A 22,671-nucleotide genomic window follows, 5' to 3' on the forward strand; every position below is an offset into this window, starting at 1 on the left:
CATTAAGAAATGCTATAGATGGAAGGAATGCAGTTTGGAAACCTACCAAAAAACAATTAGGCAACAACAAATTCAATCCCTTTTAGACAATTTCCTGGGTAAAACGTTCCACTGTAATAGTGAAGGTGTAAACTTGGCAGTAGAAAATCTTAACAGTATATTTGACCTCTCAGCTTCCCTATCAAATCTAAAAATCTCAAATAGAAAACCGAAGAAAATGAACAACAATGACAAATGGTTTGATGAAGAATGCAAAAATCTAAGAAAGAAATTGAGAAACCTGTCCAACCAAAAACATAGAGACCCGGAAAACCTGAGTCTACGCCTTCACTATGGTGAATCACTAAAACAATACAGACATACACTACGGAAAAAGAAGGAACAGCATGTCAGAAATCAGCTCAATGCAATTGAAGAATCCATAGACTCTAACCACTTCTGGGAAAATTGGAAAACACTAAACAAACAACAACACGAAGAATTATCTATCCAAAATGGAGATGTATGGGTAAACCACTTCTCCAATCTTTTTGGTTCTATAACAAAGAACAAAGAGCAAAAACATATACATGATCAAATACAGATCTTAGAATCAACTATTAAAGACTACCAGAACCCACTGGATTCTCCAATTACATTGAATGAGTTACAGGACAAAATAAAAACCCTTCAACCCAAAAAGGCATGTGGTGTCGATGGTATCCTCAATGAAATGATCAAATATACAGACAACAAATTCCAATTGGCTATACTAAAACTCTTTAACATCATACTTAGCTCTGGCATCTTCCCCAATATTTGGAACCAAGGACTGATCACCCCAATCCACAAAAGTGGAGACAAATTTGACCCCAATAACTACCGTGGAATATGTGTCAACAGTAACCTTGGGAAAATCCTCTGCATTATTATTAACAGCAGACTCGTACATTTCCTCAATGAAAACAATGTACTGAGCAAATGTCAAATTGGCTTTTTACCAAATTACCGTACAACAGACCATGTATTCACCCTGCACACCCTAATTGACAACCAAACAAACCAAAACAAAGACAAAGTCTTCTCATCATTTGTTGATTTCAAAAAAGCCTTCAACTCAATCTGGCATGAGGGTCTGCTATACAAACTGATGGAAAGTGGTGTTGGGGGTAAAACATACGATATTATAAAATCCATGTACACAAACAACAAGTGTGCGGTTAAAATTGGCAAAAAACACACACATTTCTTCACACAGGGTCGTGGGGTTAGACAGGGATGCAGCTTAAGCCCCACGCTCTTCAACATATATATCAACGAATTGGCGCGGGCACTAGAAAAGTCTGCAGCACCCGGCCTCCCCCTGCTAGAATCCGAAGTCAAATGTCTGCTGTTTGCTGATGATCTGGTGCTTCTGTCACCAACCAAGGAGGGCCTACAGCAGCACCTAGATCTTCTGCACAGATTCTGTCAGACCTGGGCCCTGACAGTAAATCTCAGTAAGACCAAAATAATGGTGTTCCAAAAAAGGTCCAGTCGCCAGGACTACAAATACAAATTCCATCTAGACATTGTTGCCCTAGAGCACACAAAAAACTATACATACCTTGGCCTAAACATCAGCGCCACAGGTAACTTCCACATAGCTGTGAACGATCTGAGAGACAAGGCAAAAAGGGCCTACAGCAGCACCTAGATCTTCTGCACAGATTCTGTCAGACCTGGGCCCTGACAGTAAATCTCAGTAAGACCAAAATAATGGTGTTCCAAAAAAGGTCCAATCACCAGGACCACAAATACAAATTCCATCTAGACACTGTTGCCCTAGAGCACACAAAAAACTATACATACCTTGGCCTAAACATCAGCGCCACAGGTAACTTCCACAAAGCTGTGAACGATCTGAGAGACAAGGCAAGAAGGGCATTCTATGCCATCAAAAGAAACATAAATTTCAACATACCAATTAGGATTTGGCTAAAAATACTTGAATCAGTCATAGAGCCCATTGCCCTTTATGGTTGTGAGGTCTGGGGTCCGCTCACCAACCAAGACTTCACAAAATGGGACAAACACCAAATTGAGACTCTGCACGCAGAATTCTGCAAAAATATCCTCCGTGTACAACGTAAAACACCAAATAATGCATGCAGAGCAGAATTAGGCCGATACCCACTAATTATCCAAATCCAGAAAAGAGCCGTTAAATTCTACAACCACCTAAAAGGAAGTGATTCACAAACCTTCCATAACAAAGCCATCACCTACAGAGAGATGAACCTGGAGAAGAGTCCCCTAAGCAAGCTGGTCCTGGGGCTCTGTTCACAAACACAAACACACCCTACAGAGCCCCAGGACAACAGCACAATTAGACCCAACCAAATCATGAGAAAACAAAAAGATCATTACTTAACACATTGGAAAGAATTAACAAAAAAACAGAGCAAACTAGAATGCTATTTGGCCCTACACAGAGAGTACACAGCGGCAGAATACCTGACCACTGTGACTGACCCAAAATTAAGGAAAGTTTTGACTATGTACAGACTCAGTGAGCATAGCCTTGCTATTGAGAAAGGCCGCCGTAGGCAGACATGGCTCTCAAGAGAAGACAGGCTATGTGCTCACTGCCCACAAAATGAGGTGGAAACTGAGCTGCACTTCCTAACCTCCTGCCCAATGTATGACCATATTAGAGAGACATATTTCCCCCAGATTACACAGATCCACAAAGAATTCGAAAACAAATCCAATTTTGAAAAACTCCCATATCTTTTGGGTGAAATTCCACAGTCTGCCATCACAGCAGCAAGATTTGTGACCTGTTGCCACGAGAAAAGGGCAACCAGTGAAGAACAAACACCATTGTAAATACAACCCATATTTATGCTTATTTATTTTATCTTGTGTCCTTTAACTATTTGTACATTGTATATATATATATAATATGACATTTGTAATGTCTTTACTGTTTTGAAACTTCTGTATGTGTAATGTTTACTGTTAATTTTTGTTGTTTTTCACTTTATATATTCACTTTGTATGTTGTCTACCTCACTTGCTTTGGCAATGTTAACACATGTTTCCCATGCCAATAAAGCCCTTGAATTGAATTGAATTGAATTGAATTGAGAGAGAGAGAGAGACAGAGAGACATAGGAGAGATAGAAATACAGAGCATTGAGAAAGAGCGACAGCGAGAGAGACTGACAGAGAGGGAGAGGCTGACAGAGAGACAGCTAGAGAGACTGACAGAGAGACATCTAGAGAGACTGACAGAGAGGGGGAGACTGATAGAGAGGGAGAGGCTGACAGAGAGACAGCTAGAGAGACTGACAGAGAGGGGGAGACTGATAGAGTGGGAGAGGCTGACAGAGAGACAGCTAGAGAGACTGACAGAGAGGGCAAGGCTGACAGAGAGACAGCTAGAGAGACTGACAGAGAGGGAGAGACTGACAGAGAGACAGCTAGAGAGACTGATAGAGAGGGAGAGGCTGACAGAGAGACAGCAAGAGAGACTGAGAGAGGGAGAGGCTAACAGAGAGACAGCTAGAGAGACTGACAGAGAGACAGCTAGAGAGGCTGACAGAGAGACATCTAGAGAGGCTGACAGAGAGACAGCTAGAGAGGCTGACAGAGAGACAGCTAGAGAGGCTGACAGAGAGAGAGCTAGAGAGGCTGACAGAGAGACAGCTAGAGAGGCTGACAGAGAGACAGCTAGAGAGGCTGACAGAGAGACAGCTAGAGAGGCTGACAGAGAGACATCTAGAGAGGCTGACAGAGAGACAGCTAGAGAGGCTGACAGAGAGACAGCTAGAGAGGCTGACAGAGAGACATCTAGAGAGGCTGACAGAGAGACATCTAGAGAGGCTGACAGAGAGACATCTAGAGAGGCTGACAGAGAGACATCTAGAGAGGCTGACAGAGAGACAGCTAGAGAGGCTGACAGAGAGACAGCTAGAGAGACTGACAGAGAGACATCTAGAGAGACTGACAGAGAGACAGCTAGAGAGACCGCCAGAGAGGGAGAGACTGACAGAGAGGGAGAGGCTGACAGAGAGACATCTAGAGAGGCTGACAGAGAGACAGCTAGAGAGACTGACAGAGAGACATCTAGAGAGACTGACAGAGAGGGAGAGACTGACAGAGAGACATCTAGAGAGGCTGACAGAGAGGGAAAGACTGACAGAGAGACATCTAGAGAGGCTGACAGAGAGACAGCTAGAGAGACTGACAGAGAGGCATCTAGAGAGACTGACAGAAAGGGAGAGACTGACAGAGAGACATATAGAGAGGCTGACAGAGAGACAGCTAGAGAGACTGACAGAGAGACATCTAGAGAGACTGACAGAGAGGGAGAGACTGACAGAGAGAGAGAGAGGCTGACAGAGAGACATCTAGAGAGGCTGACAGAGAGGGAGAGGCTGACATAGAGACATCTAGAGAGGCTGACAGAGAGACAGCTAGAGAGACTGACAGAGAGACATCTAGAGAGACTGACAGAGAGGGAGAGACTGACAGAGAGGCAGCTAGAGAGACTGACAGAGAGGGAGAGACTGATAGAGAGGGAGAGACTGACAGAGAGGGAAAGACTGACAGAGAGACATCTAGAGAGGCTGACAGAGAGACAGCTAGAGAGACTGACAGAGAGGCATCTAGAGAGACTGACAGAGAGGGAGAGACTGTCAGAGAGACATCTAGAGAGGCTGACAGAGAGACAGCTAGAGAGGCTGACAGAGAGACAGCTAGAGAGGCTGACAGAGAGACATCTAGAGAGACTGACAGAGAGGGAGAGACTGACAGAGAGACATCTAGAGAGGCTGACAGAGAGACATCTAGAGAGGCTGACAGAGAGACATCTGGAGAGACTGACAGAGAGGGAGAGGCTGACAGAGAGACATCTAGAGAGGCTGACAGAGAGGGAGAGGCTGACAGAGAGACATCTAGAGAGGCTGACAGAGAGACAGCTAGAGAGACATCTAGAGAGGCTGACAGAGAGGGAGAGACTGACAGAGAGACATCTAGAGAGGCTGACAGAGAGGGAAAGACTGACAGAGAGACATCTAGAGAGGCTGACAGAGAGACAGCTAGAGAGACTGACAGAGAGGCATCTAGAGAGACTGACAGAGAGACATCTAGAGAGGCTGAGAGAGATAGCTAGAGAGGCTGACAGAGAGGGAGAGACTGACAGAGAGACAGCTAGAGAGGCTGACAGAGAGGGAGAGACTGACAGAGAGACAGCTAGAGAGGCTGACAGAGAGACAGCTAGAGAGGCTGACAGAGATGGAGAGACTGACAGAGAGACAGCTAGAGAGGCTGACAGAGAGGGAGAGACTGACAGAGAGACAGCTAGAGAGGCTGACAGAGAGGGAGAGACTGACAGAGAGACAGCTCGAGAGGCTGACAGAGAGGGAGAGACTGACAGAGAGACAGCTAGAGAGGCTGACAGAGAGGGAGAGACTGACAGAGAGACAGCTAGAGAGGCTGACAGAGAGGGAGAGACTGACAGAGAGACAGCTAGAGAGGCTGACAGAGAGGGAGAGACTGACAGAGAGACAGCTAGAGAGGCTGACAGAGAGGGAGAGACTGACAGAGAGACAGCTAGAGAGGCTGACAGAGAGGGAGAGTGCCAAAGCAAGACAGAGAGAATAGGGTAATGAAACCTGCAGAAGTAGCACTATGATGAATATTTCACTTTAGAGATGCTTGAGAAACCAAGGTTGTGTCTGAAAAGACAACCTATTCCCTATATAGTGCACTACTTTTGACCAGGACAAATACATAGGGAACGGGGCGCCATTTGGGACACAGTCTAACTCTACAGCACTAGTTAATTTATACAGTGGGGCAAAATATATTAATATTATAAATAATATTTAGTCAGCCACCAATTGTGCAAGTTCTCCCACTTAAAAAGATGAGAGAGGCCTTTATTTTTCATCATAGGTACACTTCAACTATGACAGACAAAATGAAAAACAAAATCCAGAAAATCACATTGTAGGATTTTTAATGAATTTATTTGCAAATTATGGTGGAAAATAAGTATTTGGTCAATAACAAAAGTTTATCTCAATACTTTGTTATATACCCTTTGTTGGCAATGACAGAGGTCAAATGTTTTCTGTAAGTCTTCACAAGGTTTTCACACACTGTTGCTGGTGTTTTGGCCCATTCCTCCATGCAGATCTCCTCTAGAGCAGTGATGTTTTGGGGCTGTTGCATGACTAAAAGTATGTGGACACCTGCTGGCCTAACATCTCATTACAAAATCATGGACATTAATATGGAGTTGGTCCCCCCCTTTGCTGATATAACAACCTCCACTCTTCTGGGAAGGCTTTCCACTAGATGTTGGAACATTGCTGTGGGGACTTGGTTCCATTCAGCCACAAGAGCATTAGTGAGGTCGGGCACTGATGTTGGACATTTAGGCCTGGTCCGCAGTCAGCTTTCCAATTCATCCCACAGGTGTTCAAGTTATTCCACACCAAAATCGAAAAGCCATTTCTGTATGGACTTTGCTTTGCGCATGGGGCATTGTCATGCTGAAACAGGAAAGGGCCTTCTCCAAACTGTTGCCACAAAGTTGGAAGCACAGAATCATCTAGAATGTCATTGTATGCTGTAGTGTTAAGATTTCCCTTCACTGGAACTAAGGAGCTTAGACCGAACCATGAAAAACAGCCCCAGACCATTATCAAATCAAATCAAATCAAATCAAATGTATTTATATAGCCCTTCGTACATCAGCTGATATCTCAAAGTGCTGTACAGAAACCCAGCCTAAAACCCCAAACAGCAAGCAATGCAGGTGTAGAAGCACCTCCTCCTCCACCAAACTTTACAGCATTTGAGGCAGGTAGAGTTCTCCTTGCATCCGCCAAACCCAGATTTGTCCATCAGGCTGCCAGATGGTGAAGCATAATTTATCACTCCAGAGAACATGTTTCCACTGCTCCAGAGTCCAATGGCGGTGAGCTTTATACCACTCCAGCCGATGCTTGGCATTGAGCATGGTGATCTTAGGCTTGTGTGCGGCTGCTCGGCCATGGAAACCCATTTAATGAAGTTCCCGACAAACAGTTCTTATGCTGACATTGCTTCCAGAGGCAGTTTGGAACTCAGTAGCGAATGCTGCAACCGAGGACAAACGAGCTACGACAAACTGACTTGGAAAGGTGGCATCCAATGACGGTTGAAAGTCACTGAGATCTTCAGTAAGGCCATTTTACTGCCAGTGTTTGTCTATGTAGATTGCATGTCTGTGTGCTTAATTTTATACACCTGTCAGCAACAGGTGTGACTGAAATAGCCGAATCCACTAATTTGAAGGGGTGAACACATGCTTTTGCATATATAGTGTATTTTCCAGTGTCGCAGACAGACACACACATTAATATTGACACTTGACCCATTTCTCTCAGGAAAAATAACATACAGGTAGTGTTCCTGTGGTCTATTAAAAAAACACTAGAAAATAAATACTGTGTGTATGAGCATGTATGTGTGTACATGTACATATCTGTCTCTCACCTTTGGGTTGGCGTAGTTCGTGGAACACCACAACATCTAGAGGGTTATTGAGGTGTTCTGCTAGCGTAGACACATCGTGTCCTGTTAGCCTGTTAGCGCTGTAGATAGCCTCATCCTCCAGGTCTGTCCAGTACACACGGTCCTGCAGGGAGACATGGGGATGGTTCAGTCCTCAACCCACAACACATAAGCAGTTGTTTTCTATGACGTGTGAGGCAGCGAGACAGGAGGCTGTGCAATCACAGTAAGTCAGGAGAGACCATATCAAGATGTGACATTACAGTAAGTGAGCTGGAGAATAATATATCTGTTGTTACAAAGCCTGCAGACAGATTGGCCGTTATTGTTGTCATTGTCAATACACAGGCAGATCGCTCAAGAGTGACTGCGAAATTGGACGTCTAACCACGTCCTGAGGACATCGGAAAAAGTTGGCTTGAGTTTTGTTCAATACAATCTAATCCTAACACTAAACATGTTGGATACATTCTCCCACCAAAATCTACAGTTTTAAGTAGCCTATCACACTTTGTGGAGCACCACAACATCTAGAGGGCTATTGAGGTGTTCTGCTAGCGTAGCCACATCATGTCCTGTCACCAGACACTGAAGGAGGTCCTTTCCAGCAGGTATAAGGGAACACCAGCGGTTGACATTGACCTCCATCAGTACATTTAACACAATGTAATGGCTTTTCTCCACTCATCACCAGTGGGGCAATATTCAGCAGCAGTCCACAGGGACCCAGACCAACCCTAGACATAAGACCTCTATTTACAACTTTTCATTACTTTCTGTCTATCGCCCTCTTTCTCTTTCCCTCAACTCGCCTCTCTCTCTCATCTAATGCCATCTTATCAGCCTGTCCTCCAGTGATACCATAGCAGCATGAGCGGAGGCTGAGGTGATAGTTCCATGGTTGCTACGGCAACCTTAGATCCATCTGCTACCACGAGCAAACATGAAATGAGTTGTGAGAGGAGCGACAGAGAGAAATTTAGATGAAGATAGAGCGAGAAGAGGGAAACAGAGAGGGAGAGAAGAGATAGAGAGCTGGATCGAGACAAAGAGACAAATAGACAGAGAGAATAAGATAGTTGAGAGAGAGATTGTGATCGAGATATAAACAGAGAGAGATCGTGATCGAGAAGTAGACAGAGAGAGATCGTGATCGAGAAGTAGACAGAGAGAGATCGTGATCGAGAAGTAGACAGAGAGAGATCGTGATCGAGAAGTAGACAGAGAGAGATCGTGATCGAGAAGTAGACAGAGAGAGATCGTGATCGAGAAGTAGACAGAGAGAGATCGTGATAGAGAGATAGACAGAGAAAGAGATCGTGATAGTGAGATAGACAGAGAGAGAGACAGAGAGATCGTAATCGAGAGATGAACAGAGCGAGATTGTGATCGAGAGATAGACAGCGAGCTATCGAGAGAGCTATACAGAGAGAGAGCGATAGAGACACACACACAGAGAGAGAAAGAGAGACAGACAAGAACAGTGAGCAAAAATCCCAGAACCACACAGGGGGACCTAGTGAATGACCTGCAGAGAGCTGGGACCAAAGTAACAAAGCCTACCATCAGTAACACACTACGCCGCCAGGGACTCAAATCCCGCAGTGCCAGTACATGTCCAGGCCCGTCTGAAGTTTGCTAGAGAGCATTTGGATGATCCAGAAGAAGTGTGGGAGAATGTCATATGGTCAGATGAAACCAAAATATAACTTTTTAGTAAAAACTCAACCCGTCGTGTTTGGAGGACAAAGAATGCTGAGTTGCATCCATAGAACACCATACCTACTCTGAAGCATGGGGGTGGAAACATCATGCTTTGGGGCTGTTTTTCTGCAAAGGGACCAGGACGACTGATCCGTGTAAAGGAAAGAATGAATGGGGCCATGTATCGTGAGATTTTGAGTGAAAACCTCCTTCCATCAACAAGGGCATTGAAGATGAAATGTGGCTGGGTCTTTCAGCATGACAATGATCCCAAACACACCGCCCGGGCAACGAAGGAGTGGCTTCGTAAGAAGCATTTCAAGGTCCTGGAGTGGCCTAGCCAGTCTCCAGATCTCAACCCCATAGAAAATCTTTGGAGGGAGTTGAAAGTCCGTGTTGCCCAGCAACAGCCCCAAAACATCACTGCTCTAGAGGAGATCTGCATGGAGGAATGGGCCAAAATACCAGCAACAGTGTGTGAAAACCTTGTGAAGACTTACAGAAAACGTTTGACCTCTGTCATTGCCAACAACGGGTAAGTAACAAAGTATTGAGATAAACTTTTGTTATTGACCAAATACTTATTTTCCACCATAATTGGCAAATAAATTCATTAAAAATCCTACAATGTGATTTTCTGAATTTTTTCTCTCATTTTGTCTGTCACAGTTGAAGTGTACCTATGATGAAAATTACAGGCCTCTCTCATCATTTTAAGCGGGAGAACTTGCACAATTGGTGGCTGACTAAATACTTTTTTGCCCCACTGTAGATCTTCTGCACAGATTCTGTCAGACCTGGGCCCTGACAGTAAATCTCAATAATACAAAAATAATGGTGTTCCAAAAAAGGTCCAGTCGCCAGGACCACAAATACAAGTTCCATCTAGACACCGTTGCCCTAGAGCACACAAAAAACTATACATACCTCGGCCTAAACATCAGCGCCACAGGTAACTTCCACAAAGCTGTGGACAATCTGAGATACAAGGCAAGGGCCTTCTGTGCCATCAAAAGGAACATACAATTCAACATACCAATCAGGACCTGGGACAAAAATACTTAAATCAGTTATAGAACCCATTGCCCTTTATGGTTGTGAGGTCTGGAGTCAGCTCACCAACCAAGAATTCACAAAATACGCCAAACACCAAATTGAGACTCTGCATACAGAATTCTGCAAAAACATCCTGTGTACAACGTAAACCAGATAATGCATGCAGAACAGAATCAGACCGATACCCACTAATTATCAAAATCCATAAAGGAACATAAAATTCTACAACCACCTAAAAGGAAGCGATTCCATAACAAAGTCATCACCTACAGAGAGTTGAACCTGGAGAAGAGTCCCCTAAGCAAGCTGGTCCTGGGGCTCTGTTCACAAACACAAACACACCCCACAGAGCCCCAGGACAGCAACACAATTAGACCCAACCAAATCATGAGAAAACAAAAAGATAATCACTTGACACATTGGCAAGAATTAACATAAAAACAGAGCAAACTAGAATGCTATTTGTCCCTGAACATAGAGTGCACAGTGGCAGAATACTTGACCACTGTGACTATGCACAGACTCAGTGAGCATAGCCTTGCTATTGAGAAAGTCGGCTGTAGGCAGACCTGGCTCATAAGACAAGACAAGCTCTGTACTCACAAAATGAGGTGGAAACTGAGCTGCACTTCCTAACCTCCTGCCAAATGTACATATATACTTCTTTACCCCTTTTCTCCCCAATTTCGTGGTATCCACTTGGTAGTTACAGTCTTGTCTCATCGCTGCAACTCCGGGAGAAAAGTGGTAAAGAGGCGAAGGTCGAGAGCCATGCGTCCTCGAAACACAACCCAACCAAGCTGCACTGCTTCTTGACACAATGCCCACTTAACCCGGAAGCCAGACGCACCAATGTGTTGGAGGAAACACTGTACACCTGGCGACCGTGTCAGCGTGCACTGTGCCCGGTCCGCCACAGGAGTCGCTAGTGCGATGGGTCAAGGACATCCCTGGGGACCAAACCCTCCCCTAACCCTAACATACAAAGGCCATTTTCTCAAAAGTGAGGTTTCAAGTTTATCAACTCTCAAAGCAGAATTACTTTCCCATTGTTCCTCAAATGCAGTGTCTGATGTACCATTTTGTAGCTCTGTGTCTCAATTTGAAATGCTGCTACATAAGACCGAATCATGGCGGTCGGTCACAAATATCATATCATGGCTAAATACAGTGTTGTAATGATGTGCAAATAGTTAAAGTACTCTCTCTACACCCCCCTCGTTCTCTCCATCCACCTCTCTCTCTCCATCCCCCTCTTTCTCTCCATCCCCCCTTTCTCTCCATCCCCCTCTTTCTCTCCATTCGCCTCTCTCTCTCTCTCATCCCCCTTTCTCTCCATCTACCTCTCTCTCCATCCCCCTCTTTCTCTCCATCCCCCTCTTTCTCTCCATTCCCCTCTTTCTCTCCATTCGCCTCTCTCTCTCTCTCTCCATCCACCTCTCTCTCTATCCCCCTCTTTCTCTCCATCCACCTCTCTCTCTCTCCATCGCCCTCTTTCTCTCCAATCGCCCCTCTCTCTCTCTCCATCCACCTCTCTCTCTCTCCATCCCCCTCTTTCTCTCCATCCCCCTCTTTCTCTCCATCCCCCTCTCTCTCTCAATCCACCTCTCTCTCTCATCCCCCTCTTTCTCTCCATACACCTCTCTCTCTCCATCGCCCTCTTTCTCTCCATCCCCCTCTTTCTCTCCATCCCCCTCTCTCTCAATCCACCTCTCTCTCAATCCACCTCTCTCTCCATCCCCTCTTTCTCTCCATACACCTCTCTCTCTCTCCATCACCCTCTTTCTCTCCATCCACCTATCTCTCTCTCCATCCCCCTCTTTCTCTCCATCCCCCTCTTTCTCTCCATCCCCCTCTCTCTCTCCATCCCCCTCTTTCTCTCCATCCCCCTCTTTCTCTCCATCCCCTCTTTCTCTCCATTCGCCTCTTTCTCTCTCTCCATCCCCCCTTTCTCTCCATTCGCCTCTCTCTCTCTCTCTCCACCCCCTTTCTCTCCATCCCCCCCCTTTCTCGCCATCCGCCTCCCTCTCGCCATCCCCCTCTTTCTCTCCATCCGCCTCTCTCTCTCTTCATCCCCCTTTCTCTCCATCCCCACTTCCTCTCCATCCGCCTCTCTCTCTCTCTCTCTCCATCCCCCTCTTCCTCTCCATTCGCCTCTCTCTCTCTCCATCCCCCTCTCTCTCTCTCCATCCCCCTCTTCCTCTCCATCTGCCTCTCTCTCTCTCATTCCTCTCTCGCCTTCACTCCCTTCCTCCTTCCCAACTCCTTCTGTTCGTTTATAGGGCACAGATACTGCATTGCAGCCGTGTACAGACACCACTCTGGACCTAACAGTGAGATCAAGGTGGGTAATTTCAAATCTGCAGGCTTAACCCCTGAGACAGCCAAATCTCCCAGGCTCTTAACCCTGATCAGTCCTTAACATTACCTACCCTGACACTCCACAACTCAACACTGGTCCTGGATCAGCTCAGCTCTGCTCACACTTGTCTATTCATTACATGACTTATAGTCATGTAATGAATAGACATCGTCCCTATAGGAAAGGTGCAATGCGCTGTAAGGTAGGGCTGATATCCATTGTGCAGGGTGTCAGCTAGATGACAGTGAAGTCTAAGCCTGGAGGGTTACGGGTTCTTTCAGATAAGCCATCTAGACCAGGAGTGCATTCACACGCCCACAATAGCAGATTAGGGAAGAGGTATTGCACTCATCTGCCGTACATTATCTCCAATCCACGCCTGTACAACACCTGTCAGTCTGTCACCCTACCCTGTCTAACTGTCTGCTCAGCCCTCATTCACACTCCATCTAATCAGTCAGTCCCTCACAGCCCATCTACCCAGAGTCAACCCAGCCCCAATACCTCTCTCCAACCCCAACCCCAACCCACTCACTCCCTCTCTCCAACCCCAACCCACTCACTCCCTCTCTCCAACCCCAACTCACTCACTCCCTCTCTCCATCCCAGCCCTGCCCCACTCCCTCTCTCCATCCCAGCCCTGCCCCACTCCCTCTCTCCATCCCAGCCCTGCCCCTCCCTCTCTCCATCCCAGCCCTGCCCCACTCCCTCTCTCCATCCCAGCCCTGCCCCACTCCCTCTCTCCATCCCAGCCTTGCCCCACTCCGTCTCTCCATCCCAGCCCTGCCCCACTCCCTCTCTCCATCCCAGCCCTGCCCCACTCCCTCTCTCCATCCCAGCCCTGCCCCACTCCCTCTCTCCATCCCAGCCTTGCCCCACTCCCTCTCTCCATCCCAGCCCTGCCCCACTCCCTCTCTCCAGCCCAGCCCCACTCCCTCTCTCCAGCCCAGCCCCACTCCCTCTCTCCAGCCCAGCCCCACTCCCTCTCTCCAGCCCAGCCCCACTCCCTCTCTCCAGCCCAGCCCCACGCCCTCTCTCCAGCCCAGCCCCACTCCCTCTCTCCAGCCCAGCCCCACTCCCTCTCTCCAGCCCAGGCCCACTCCCTCTCTCCAGCCCAGCCCCACTCCCTCCCTCCCTCCCAGCCCCACTCCCTCTCTCCAGCTCCACTCCCTCTCTCCAGCCCCACTCCCTCTCTCCAGCCCAGCCCCACGCCCTCTCTCCAGCCCAGCCCCACTCCCCTCTCTCCAGCCCAGCCCCACTCCCTCTCTCCAGCCCAGCCCCACTCCCTCTCTCCAGCCCAGCCCCACTCCCTCTCTCCAGCCCAGCCCCACTCCCTCTCTCCAGCCCAGCCCCACGCCCTCTCTCCAGCCCAGCCCCACTCCCTCTCTCCAGCCCAGGCCCACTCCCTCTCTCCAGCCCAGCCCCACTCCCTCCCTCCCTCCCTCCCAGCCCCACTCCCTCTCTCCAGCCCAGCCCCACGCCCTCTCTCCAGCCCAGCCCCACTCCCTCTCTCCAGCCCAGCCCCACTCCCTCTCTCCAGCCCCACTCCCTCTCTCCAGCCCAGCCCCACTCCTTCTCTCCAGCCCAGCCCCACTCCCTCTCTCCAGCCCCACTCCCTCTCTCCAGCCCAGCCCCACTCCCTCTCTCCAGCCCAGCCCCACTCCCTCTCTCCAGCCCAGCAGACAGCAATAAAACTAAGATGGCCCCAGGGAGGAGAGTGGAGGTGGGTGCAGTGGTGTGGAGAATCCTGCCCTGTCGGTGGGCCTGTTAGGGGGCTAGGCTGTGATGTATAACCCTCTACCCCTCCATCCTCCACGGCCCTGCGGTACTGAAGACCATGGCCAGGTCTGGGTCCTGACTGGCTACTGCAGAATGAACACAGTGCTGGAGGCCATTCATCTAGAGTGTTATAATTGCTGCCCCACAGAGCATGGGACAGTGGTCTCTCTAATACATATACACGCAGGCAGGCAGGCAGGCAGGCAGGCAGGCAGGCAGGCAGGCAGGCAGACAGACACACACTCTGGACATGATGGATTTCCCCACTGAAAGAATGTCCCCAGGTCCCCCTCTGTGTGCACCCCCCACCACTACCATATTACCACTGATCTACTGGGATCTCTTAGAGCAGCCAGAGCTCTGTTATCTCATCCAATCCTCCGACTTCAATACCCATTATTACATCCTTTAGTTCTTATTGGTCATTTCCCTTCCTCGATCAATTCTGTATACCACTAATCTACTACCATGCCTGACTCATAGAGGCTCTTCCTGTGGCGTTGACACCGCAGCTGTTGAAAGACAATACCGGTATCATGTCAAAGTCTCACACTACTGTGCCGTCCCTGCTTACCCCTCTGACACTCTCCTTTCTCCACCTAGGACCAGATTACTTTCCCCTCTGTGACCCGATTCCTTCCACCCTCTCCCCCTCTCCCCTCTCCATGTGGCTGTCCACTCCCTCCTCAGCCCTCTCCCCCTCTCCACTCTCCCTGTGGCTGTCCACTCCCTCCTCAGCCCTCTCCCTGTGGCTGTCCACTCCCTCCTCAGCCCTCTCCCCTCTCCCTGTGGCTGTCCACTCCCTCCTCAGCCTTCTCCCCCTCTTCCCTCTCCCTGTCCACCCCCACTCCCTCCTCAGCCCCTCTCCCCTCTCCCCTCTCCCTGTGGCTGTCCACTCCCTCCTCAGCCCTCTCCCCCTCTCCCCTCTCCCTGTGGCTGTCCACTCCCTCCTCAACCCTCTCCCCTCTTCCCTCTCCCTGTCCACCCCCACTCCCTCCTCAGCCCTCTCCCCCTCTCCCTGTGGCTGTCCACTCCCTCCTCAGCCCTCTCCCCCTCTCCCCTCTCCCTGTGGCTGTCCACTCCCTCCTCAGCCCTCTCCCCCTCTCCCTGTGGCTGTCCACTCCCTCCTCAGCCCTCTCCCCCTCTCCCTCTCCCTGTGGCTGTCCAGTCCCTCCTCAGCCCTCTCCCCCTCTCCCCCTCTCCCTGTGGCTGTCCACTCCCTCCTCAGCCCTCTCCCTCTCCCTGTGGCTGTCCACTCCCTCCTCAGCCCTCTCCCCTCTCCCTCTCCCTGTGGCTGTCCACTCCCTCCTCAGCCCTCTCCCCCTCTCCCTGTGGCTGTCCACTCCCTCCTCAGCCCTCTCCCCCTCTCCCTGTGGCTGTCCACTCCCTCCTCAGCCCTCTCCCCCTCTCCCCTCTCCCTGTCCACCCCCACTCCCTCCTCAGCCCATCTCTCCCTCTACTTGCTCCTGCTCCTCCACCCTCCTCTCCATCTCCCCCTCTCTCAATTCAATTCAATAGGTTTTATTGGGAAATATGTGATAACATTGCCAAAACATGTGAAGTAGATAATATACAAAGTGAAACTATCCATCCCATCCTGCCCCCCCCTCTCCTTCCTTCTCCATCCCATCCTGCTCCCCTCCCCTCTCTCCATCCTGCTCCCTCCCCTCTCTCTTGCTCCTCCCCCCTCCCCATCCCATCCTGCTCCCTCCACATCCTCCCTCCCCTGTGTCTCCTCTGTGTCTCTTCACCCCTCCTCCTCCCATGTCTTTCCCCTCCTTACCTCGAAGACAGTGAGAGCGAAGGGGTGCCCCAGGTGGTCCTGGGAAAAGAGCAGCACTTTGCGGTTGTCACCGTTCAGGTCGATGCTGGAGAGCAGGTGCAGCTTGGAGTCCACCCAGTACAGACGCCTGTTGGATAGGTCTGAGACAGGGAGAGGGGGAGAGAGAGGGAGTGAGAAGTCAGAGGGAGAAAGAGAAAGGGGGTGAGAGAGGGGGAGAGGGATGGGAGAGAGGGGAGGGAGAGAATAAGTAAGGGAGAGAGAGAGGGAGAAAGGAATGGAAGGGAGAGGAGAGAGCGAGGGAGGAATGGAAGGGAGAGGAGAGAGAGGGAGGGAGGTCAGGTTAATGTATGGTACAACACTTCTTCAGAAGTGAACAAGAAAAGGTATAGACCTCTCAACATAATTTGTTTTCATACAGATGTAACCCTAGCTAGAGACACCTCAATTCCACATCCATCTCTCTGTCCTTGCTCTGTTGTTCTCTCTCTCTCGCCCTGCTCTGTCACTCTCTATCTCCCTGCTCTGTCACTCTCTCTATCTCTCTGCTCTGTCACTCTCTCTATCTCTCTGCTCTGTCACTCTCTCTATCTCCCTGCTCTGTCACTCTCTCTATCTCTCTGCTCTGTCACTCTCTCTATCTCCCTGCTCTGTCACTCTCTCTATCTCCCTGCTCTGTCACTCTCTATCTCCCTGCTCTGTCACTCTCTCTATCTCCCTGCTCTGTCACTCTCTCTATCTCTCTGCTCTGTCACTCTCTCTATCTCTCTGCTCTGTCACTCTCTCTATCTCCCTGCTCTGTCACTCTCTCTATCTCCCTGCTCTGTCACTCTCTATCTCCCTGCTCTGTCACTCTCTCTATCTCTCTGCTCTGTCACTCTCTCTATCTCTCTGCTCTGTCACTCTCTCTATCTCCCTGCTCTGTCACCCTCTCTATCTCCCTGCTCTGTCAACCTCTCTATCTCTCTGCTCTGTCACACTCTCTATCTCTCTGCTCTGTTACTCTCTCTATCTCCCTGCTCTGTCACCCTCTCTATCTCTCTGCTCTGTCACTCTCTCTATCTCTCTGCTCGGTCACTCTCTCTATCTCTCTATCTCCTTGCTCTGTCACTCTCTATCTCCCTGCTCTGTCACTCTCTCTATCTCTCTGCTCTGTCACCCTCTCTATCTCCCTGCTCTGTCACTCTCTATCTGCCTGCTCTGTCACTCTCTATCTCCCTGCTCTGTCACTCTCTATCTCCCTGCTCTGTCACTCTGTGTCTCTCAATTCAATTCAAGCGCTTTATTGGCATGGGAAACATGTGTTAACATTGCCAAAGCAAGTTCTCTTTCTCTCTCTCTGCTCTGTCGTTCTCTGTCTCTCCCTGCTCTGTCACTCTCTGTCTCTCTCTATCTCCCTGCTCTGTCACTCTCTCTATATCTCTATCTCCCTGCTCTGTCACTCTCTCTATCTCTCTGCTCTGTCACTCTCTCTATCTCCCTGCCTTGTCACTCTCTCTATATCTCTATCTCCCTGCTCTGTCACTCTATCTATCTCTTGCCCTGCTCTGTCACCCCCTGTCTCTCTCTGCTCTGTCGTTCTCTGTCTCCCTCTGCTCTGTCACTCTCTGTCTCTGTCTCTCTCTGCTCTGTCGTTCTCTGTCTCTCTGCTCTGTCGTTCTCTGTCTCTCTGCTCTGTCGTTCTCTCTCTCTGCTCTTTCGTTCTCTGTCTCTCTCTCGCTGCTCTGTCGTTCTCTGTCTCTCTCTCTGCTCTGTCGTTCTCTGTCTCTCTCTCTGCTCTGTCGTTCTCTGTCTCTCTCTGCTCTGTCGTTCGCTGTCTCTCTGCTCTGTCGTTCTCTGTCTCTCTCTCTGCTCTGTCGTTCTCTGTCTCTCTCTCTCTGCTCTGTCGTTCTCTGTCTCTCTGCTCTGTCGTTCTCTGTCTCTCTGCTCTGTCGTTCTCTGTCTCTCTCTCTCTGCTCTGTCGTTGTCTGTTTCCCTCTCTGCTCTGTCGTTCTCTGTCTCTCTCTGCTCTGTCGTTCTCTGTCTCTCTCTCTGCTCTGTCGTTCTCTGTCTCTCTCTCTGCTCTGTCGTTCTCTGTCTCTGCTCTGTCGTTATCTGTCTCTCTCTCTGCTCTGTAGTTCTGCGTCTCATCATCAGCCATGGACACAGAAAGGAGAGAAATTGGCACAGGTTAAGAGGGGTGGAAGGGTGGAGGGGAGGATGATTGGGGTATTGATGACACAGCTTGGGCACAGCTCTGCCGAAAGAACAAACTACAGGCTGATTGATGACAGAGCCACACTGACTGACTGACTCACAACTATGTGACAGACATTTTTTATTTTATTTTTTATTTTACCCCATTTTCTCCCCAATTTCGTGGTATCCAATTGTTTTAGTAGCTACTATCTTGTCTCATCGCTACAACTCGAAGGTTGAAAGTCATGCATCCTCCAATACACAACCCAACCAACCAAGCTGCACTGCTTCTTAACACAGTGCGCATCCAACCCGGAAGCCAGCCGCACCAATGTGTCGGAGGAAACACCATGCACCTGGCAACCTTGGTTAACGTGCACTGCGCCCGGCCCGCCACAGGAGTCGCTGGTGCGCGATGAGACAAGGATATCCCTACCGGCCAACCCCTTCCTAACCCGGACGACACTAGGCAAATTGTGCGTCGCCCCACGGACCTCCCGGTCGCGGCCGGTTACGACAGAGCCTGGGCGCGAACCCTCTCTGGTAGCACAGCCGGCGCTGCAGTACAGCGCCCTTAACAACTACACCACCCAGGAGGCCCGTAACAGACATTTTTATTCTACATTGTTTTCTTTCTTTCTCTCATCGCTTCTCGCCACTCTGTCTACCTTTCCCTTCAGCCTGTATCTCTGTCTACCTTTCCCTTCAGTCTGTATCTCTGTCTACCTTTCCCTTCAGCCTGTATCTCTGTCTACCTTTCCCTTCAGTCTGTATCTCTGTCTACCTTTCCCTTCAGTCTGTATCTCTGTCTACCTTTCCCTTCAGTCTGTATCTCTGTCTACCTTTCCCTTCAGTCTGTATCTCTGTCTACCTTTCCCTTCAGTCTGTATCTCTGTCTACCTTTCCCTTCAGTCTGTATCTCTGTCTACCGTTCCCTTCAGTCTGTATCTCTGTCTACCTTTCCCTTTAGTCTGTATCTCTGTCTACCTTTCCCTTCAGCCTGTATCTCTGTCTACCTTTCCCTTCAGCCTGTATCTCTGTCTACCTTTCCCTTCAGCCTGTATCTCTGTCTACCTTTCCCTTCAGCCTGTATCTCTGTCTACCTTTCCCTTCAGTCTGTATCTCTGTCTACCTTTCCCTTCAGTCTGTATCTCTGTCTACCTTTCCCTTCAGTCTCTCTCCCTGTCTTCCATTCCCTTCAGTCTCTCTCCCTGTCTTCCTTTCCCTTCAGTCTCTCTCTGTCTTCCTTTCCCTTCAGTCTCTCTCTGTATTCCTTTCCCTTCAGTCTCTCTCTCTCTGTCTTCCTTTCCCTTCAGTCTCTCTCTGTCTACCTTTCCCTTCAGCCTGTATCTCTGTCTACCTTTCCCTTCAGTCTGTATCTCTGTCTACCTTTCCCTTCAGTCTCTCTCTGTCTTCCTTTCCCTTCAGTCTCTCTCTGTCTTCCTTTCCCTTCAGTCTCTCTCCCTGTCTTCCATTCCCTTCAGTCTCTCTCCCTGTCTTCCTTTCCCTTCAGTCTCTCTCCCTGTCTTCCTTTCCCTTCAGTCTCTCTCTGTCTTCCTTTCCCTTCAGTCTCTCTCTGTCTTCATTTCCCTTCAGTCTCTCTCTCTGTCTTCCTTTCCCTTCAGTCTCTCTCTCTATCTTCCTTTCCCTTCAGTCTCTCTCTCTGTCTTCCTTTCCCTTCAGTCTCTCTCCCTGTCTTCCTTTCCCTTCAGTCTCTCCCTGTCTACCTTTCCCTTTAGTCTCTCTCTCTGTCTTCCTTTCCCTTCAGTCTCTCTCTCTGTCTTCCTTTCCCTTCAGTCTCTCTCTCTATCTTCCTTTCCCTTCAGTCTCTCTCTCTGTCTTCCTTTCCCTTCAGTCTCTCTCCCTGTCTTCCTTTCCCTTCAGTCTCTCCCTGTCTACCTTTCCCTTTAGTCTCTCTCTCTGTCTTCCTTTCCCTTCAGTCTCTCTCTCTGTCTTCCTTTCCCTTCAGTCTCTCTCTCTATCTTCCTTTCCCTTCAGTCTCTCTCTCTGTCTTCCTTTCCCTTCAGTCTCTCTCCCTGTCTTCCTTTCCCTTCAGTCTCTCCCTGTCTACCTTTCCCTTTAGTCTCTCTCTCTGTCTTCCTTTCCCTTCAGTCTCTCTCTCTGTCTACCTTTCCCTTCAGTCTCTCTCTCTGTCTTCCTTTCCCTTCAGTCTCTCTCTCTGTTTTCCTTTCCCTTCAGTCTCTCTCTGTCTTCCTTTCCCTTCAGTCTCTCCCTGTCTACCTTTCCCTTCAGTCTCTCTCTCTGTCTTCCTTTCCCTTCAGTCTCTCTCTCTGTCTACCTTTCCATTCAGTCTCTCTCTCTGTCTTCCTTTCCCTTCAGTCTCTCTCTCTGTTTTCCTTTCCCTTCAGTCTCTCTCTCTGTCTTCCTTTCCCTTCAGTCTCTCTCTCTGTCTTCCTTTCCCTTCAGTCTCTCTCTCTGTCTTCCTTTCCCTTCAGTCTCTCTCTCTGTCTTCCTTTCCCTTCAGTCTCTCTCCCTGTCTTCCTTTCCCTTCAGTCTCTCCCTGTCTACCTTTCCCTTTAGTCTCTCTCTCTGTCTTCCTTTCCCTTCAGTCTCTCTCTCTGTCTACCTTTCCCTTCAGTCTCTCTCTCTGTCTTCCTTTCCCTTCAGTCTCTCTCTCTGTTTTCCTTTCCCTTCAGTCTCTCTCTGTCTTCCTTTCCCTTCAGTCTCTCCCTGTCTACCTTTCCCTTCAGTCTCTCTCTCTGTCTTCCTTTCCCTTCAGTCTCTCTCTCTGTCTACCTTTCCCTTCAGTCTCTCTCTCTGTCTTCCTTTCCCTTCAGTCTCTCTCTCTGTTTTCCTTTCCCTTCAGTCTCTCTCTCTGTCTTCCTTTCCCTTCAGTCTCTCTCTGTCTTCCTTTCCCTTCAGTCTCTCTCTCTGTCTTCCTTTCCCTTCAGTCTCTCTCTCTGTCTACCTTTCCCTTCAGTCTCTCTCTCTGTCTTCCTTTCCCTTCAGTCTCTCTCTCTGTCTTCCTTTCCCTTCAGTCTGTCTTTGTCTTCCTTTCCCTTCAGTCTCTCTCTGTCTTCCTTTCCCTTCAGTCTGTATCTCTGTCTTCCTTTCCCTTCAGTCTCTCCCTGTCTTCCTTTCCCTTCAGTCTCTCTCTCTCTGTCTTCCTTTCCCTTCAGTCTCTCTCTCTGTCTTCCTTTCCCTTCAGTCTCTCTCTGTCTTCCTTTCCCTTCAGTCTGTATCTCTGTCTACCTTTCACTTCAGTCTCTCTCTGTCTACCTTTCCCTTCAGTCTGTATCTCTGTCTTCCTTTCCCTTCAGTCTGTATCTCTGTCTACCTTTCCCTTCAGTCTCTCTCTCTGTCTACCTTTCCCTTCAATCTCTCTCTCTGTCTTCCTTTCCCTTCAGTCTCTCTCTGTCTTCCTTTCCCTTCAGTCTCTCTCTGACGTCCTTTCCCTTCAGTCTCTCTCTCTGTCTTCCTTTCTCTTCAGTCTCTCTCTCTGTACTCTCATCATGTAGCTCTCCCTACCTCCCTCCCTCCCTCCCCAGTGCCAGTCTTACCCAGAGTGATGCCATTGGGCCATTCGATCCTCTCTGACACCAGTACTTGGCGATCCACTCCGTTCATGCCAGCCTTCTCGATCTTCGCCTGGGTCCCCCAGTCAGACCAGTACATAAACCTACAGGAGAGTAAAGGGATTTGCGTTGAACAATAACTACAATAATCACATAGCGAGGATATGTAGCCCACAGTATGGAAAGAGAGAGAGAGACAGAGAGACAGAGAGAGAGAGAGAGAGACAGAGAGAGAGACAGCGAGAGAGACAGAGAGAGAGAGACAGAGAGAGAGACAGCGAGACAGAGAGAGAGACAGAGAGAGAGAGGTGCTATTAGGAGATTTTCAGCAACACAACCTTACCTGAGACTGTAGGAAAGAATCTCCAATAAATATGTAAATGGTTTAAAAGGAAACCAAACCTTCCATCTGCACTACTGAGCCAAAGGCCAACTGTGTACATATCTCCCAGGCAGCAGAACTTTTCATGTTCTACCTCCATGATAGAAATAGGCCAGCCAGCCAGCCAGGCAGGTAGTATACAGACCAGCGGGGACAGTTAGCTAACATTGTCTTCTTTCCCTGTACTGAGGAAACAAACCTACGTTGGGTTGGGCTCCTTTGCATGTTTCATGCTCATCTGGCTCAGTAATGTTGTGGAAAGAAGGCCCTGGGGAATAGAGTTGTCAGGGAGAGCTAGGGAGATGGGAGGAGCTTAAGTGTTGAGACACTGAGAGACGAGATAGATGCTATTGATGCCTAC

The 22,671-nt window shown here is 49.1% G+C and overlaps 1 protein-coding gene across 2 annotated transcripts in view; it reads right to left on the reverse strand.

The window, feature by feature from the left end:
• The window catches only part of LOC115123456 (low-density lipoprotein receptor-related protein 8-like), a 421,425-nt gene that overhangs the window by 33,259 nt on the left and 365,495 nt on the right, over positions 1 to 22,671 (reverse strand). For both annotated transcript variants that reach the window (XM_065009221.1, XM_065009220.1), the window contains exons 12-14: positions 21,914 to 22,032; positions 16,218 to 16,357; positions 7,516 to 7,657 (exon numbers count right to left, since the gene is read on the reverse strand). In XM_065009221.1, coding sequence (XP_064865293.1) covers positions 7,516 to 7,657; positions 16,218 to 16,357; positions 21,914 to 22,032 — 401 coding nt within the window. The remainder of the gene's footprint in view (positions 1 to 7,515; positions 7,658 to 16,217; positions 16,358 to 21,913; positions 22,033 to 22,671) is intronic.

This window comes from Oncorhynchus nerka, linkage group LG24, assembly GCF_034236695.1.
Source record: "Oncorhynchus nerka isolate Pitt River linkage group LG24, Oner_Uvic_2.0, whole genome shotgun sequence".
Taxonomy (NCBI): domain Eukaryota; kingdom Metazoa; phylum Chordata; class Actinopteri; order Salmoniformes; family Salmonidae; genus Oncorhynchus; species Oncorhynchus nerka.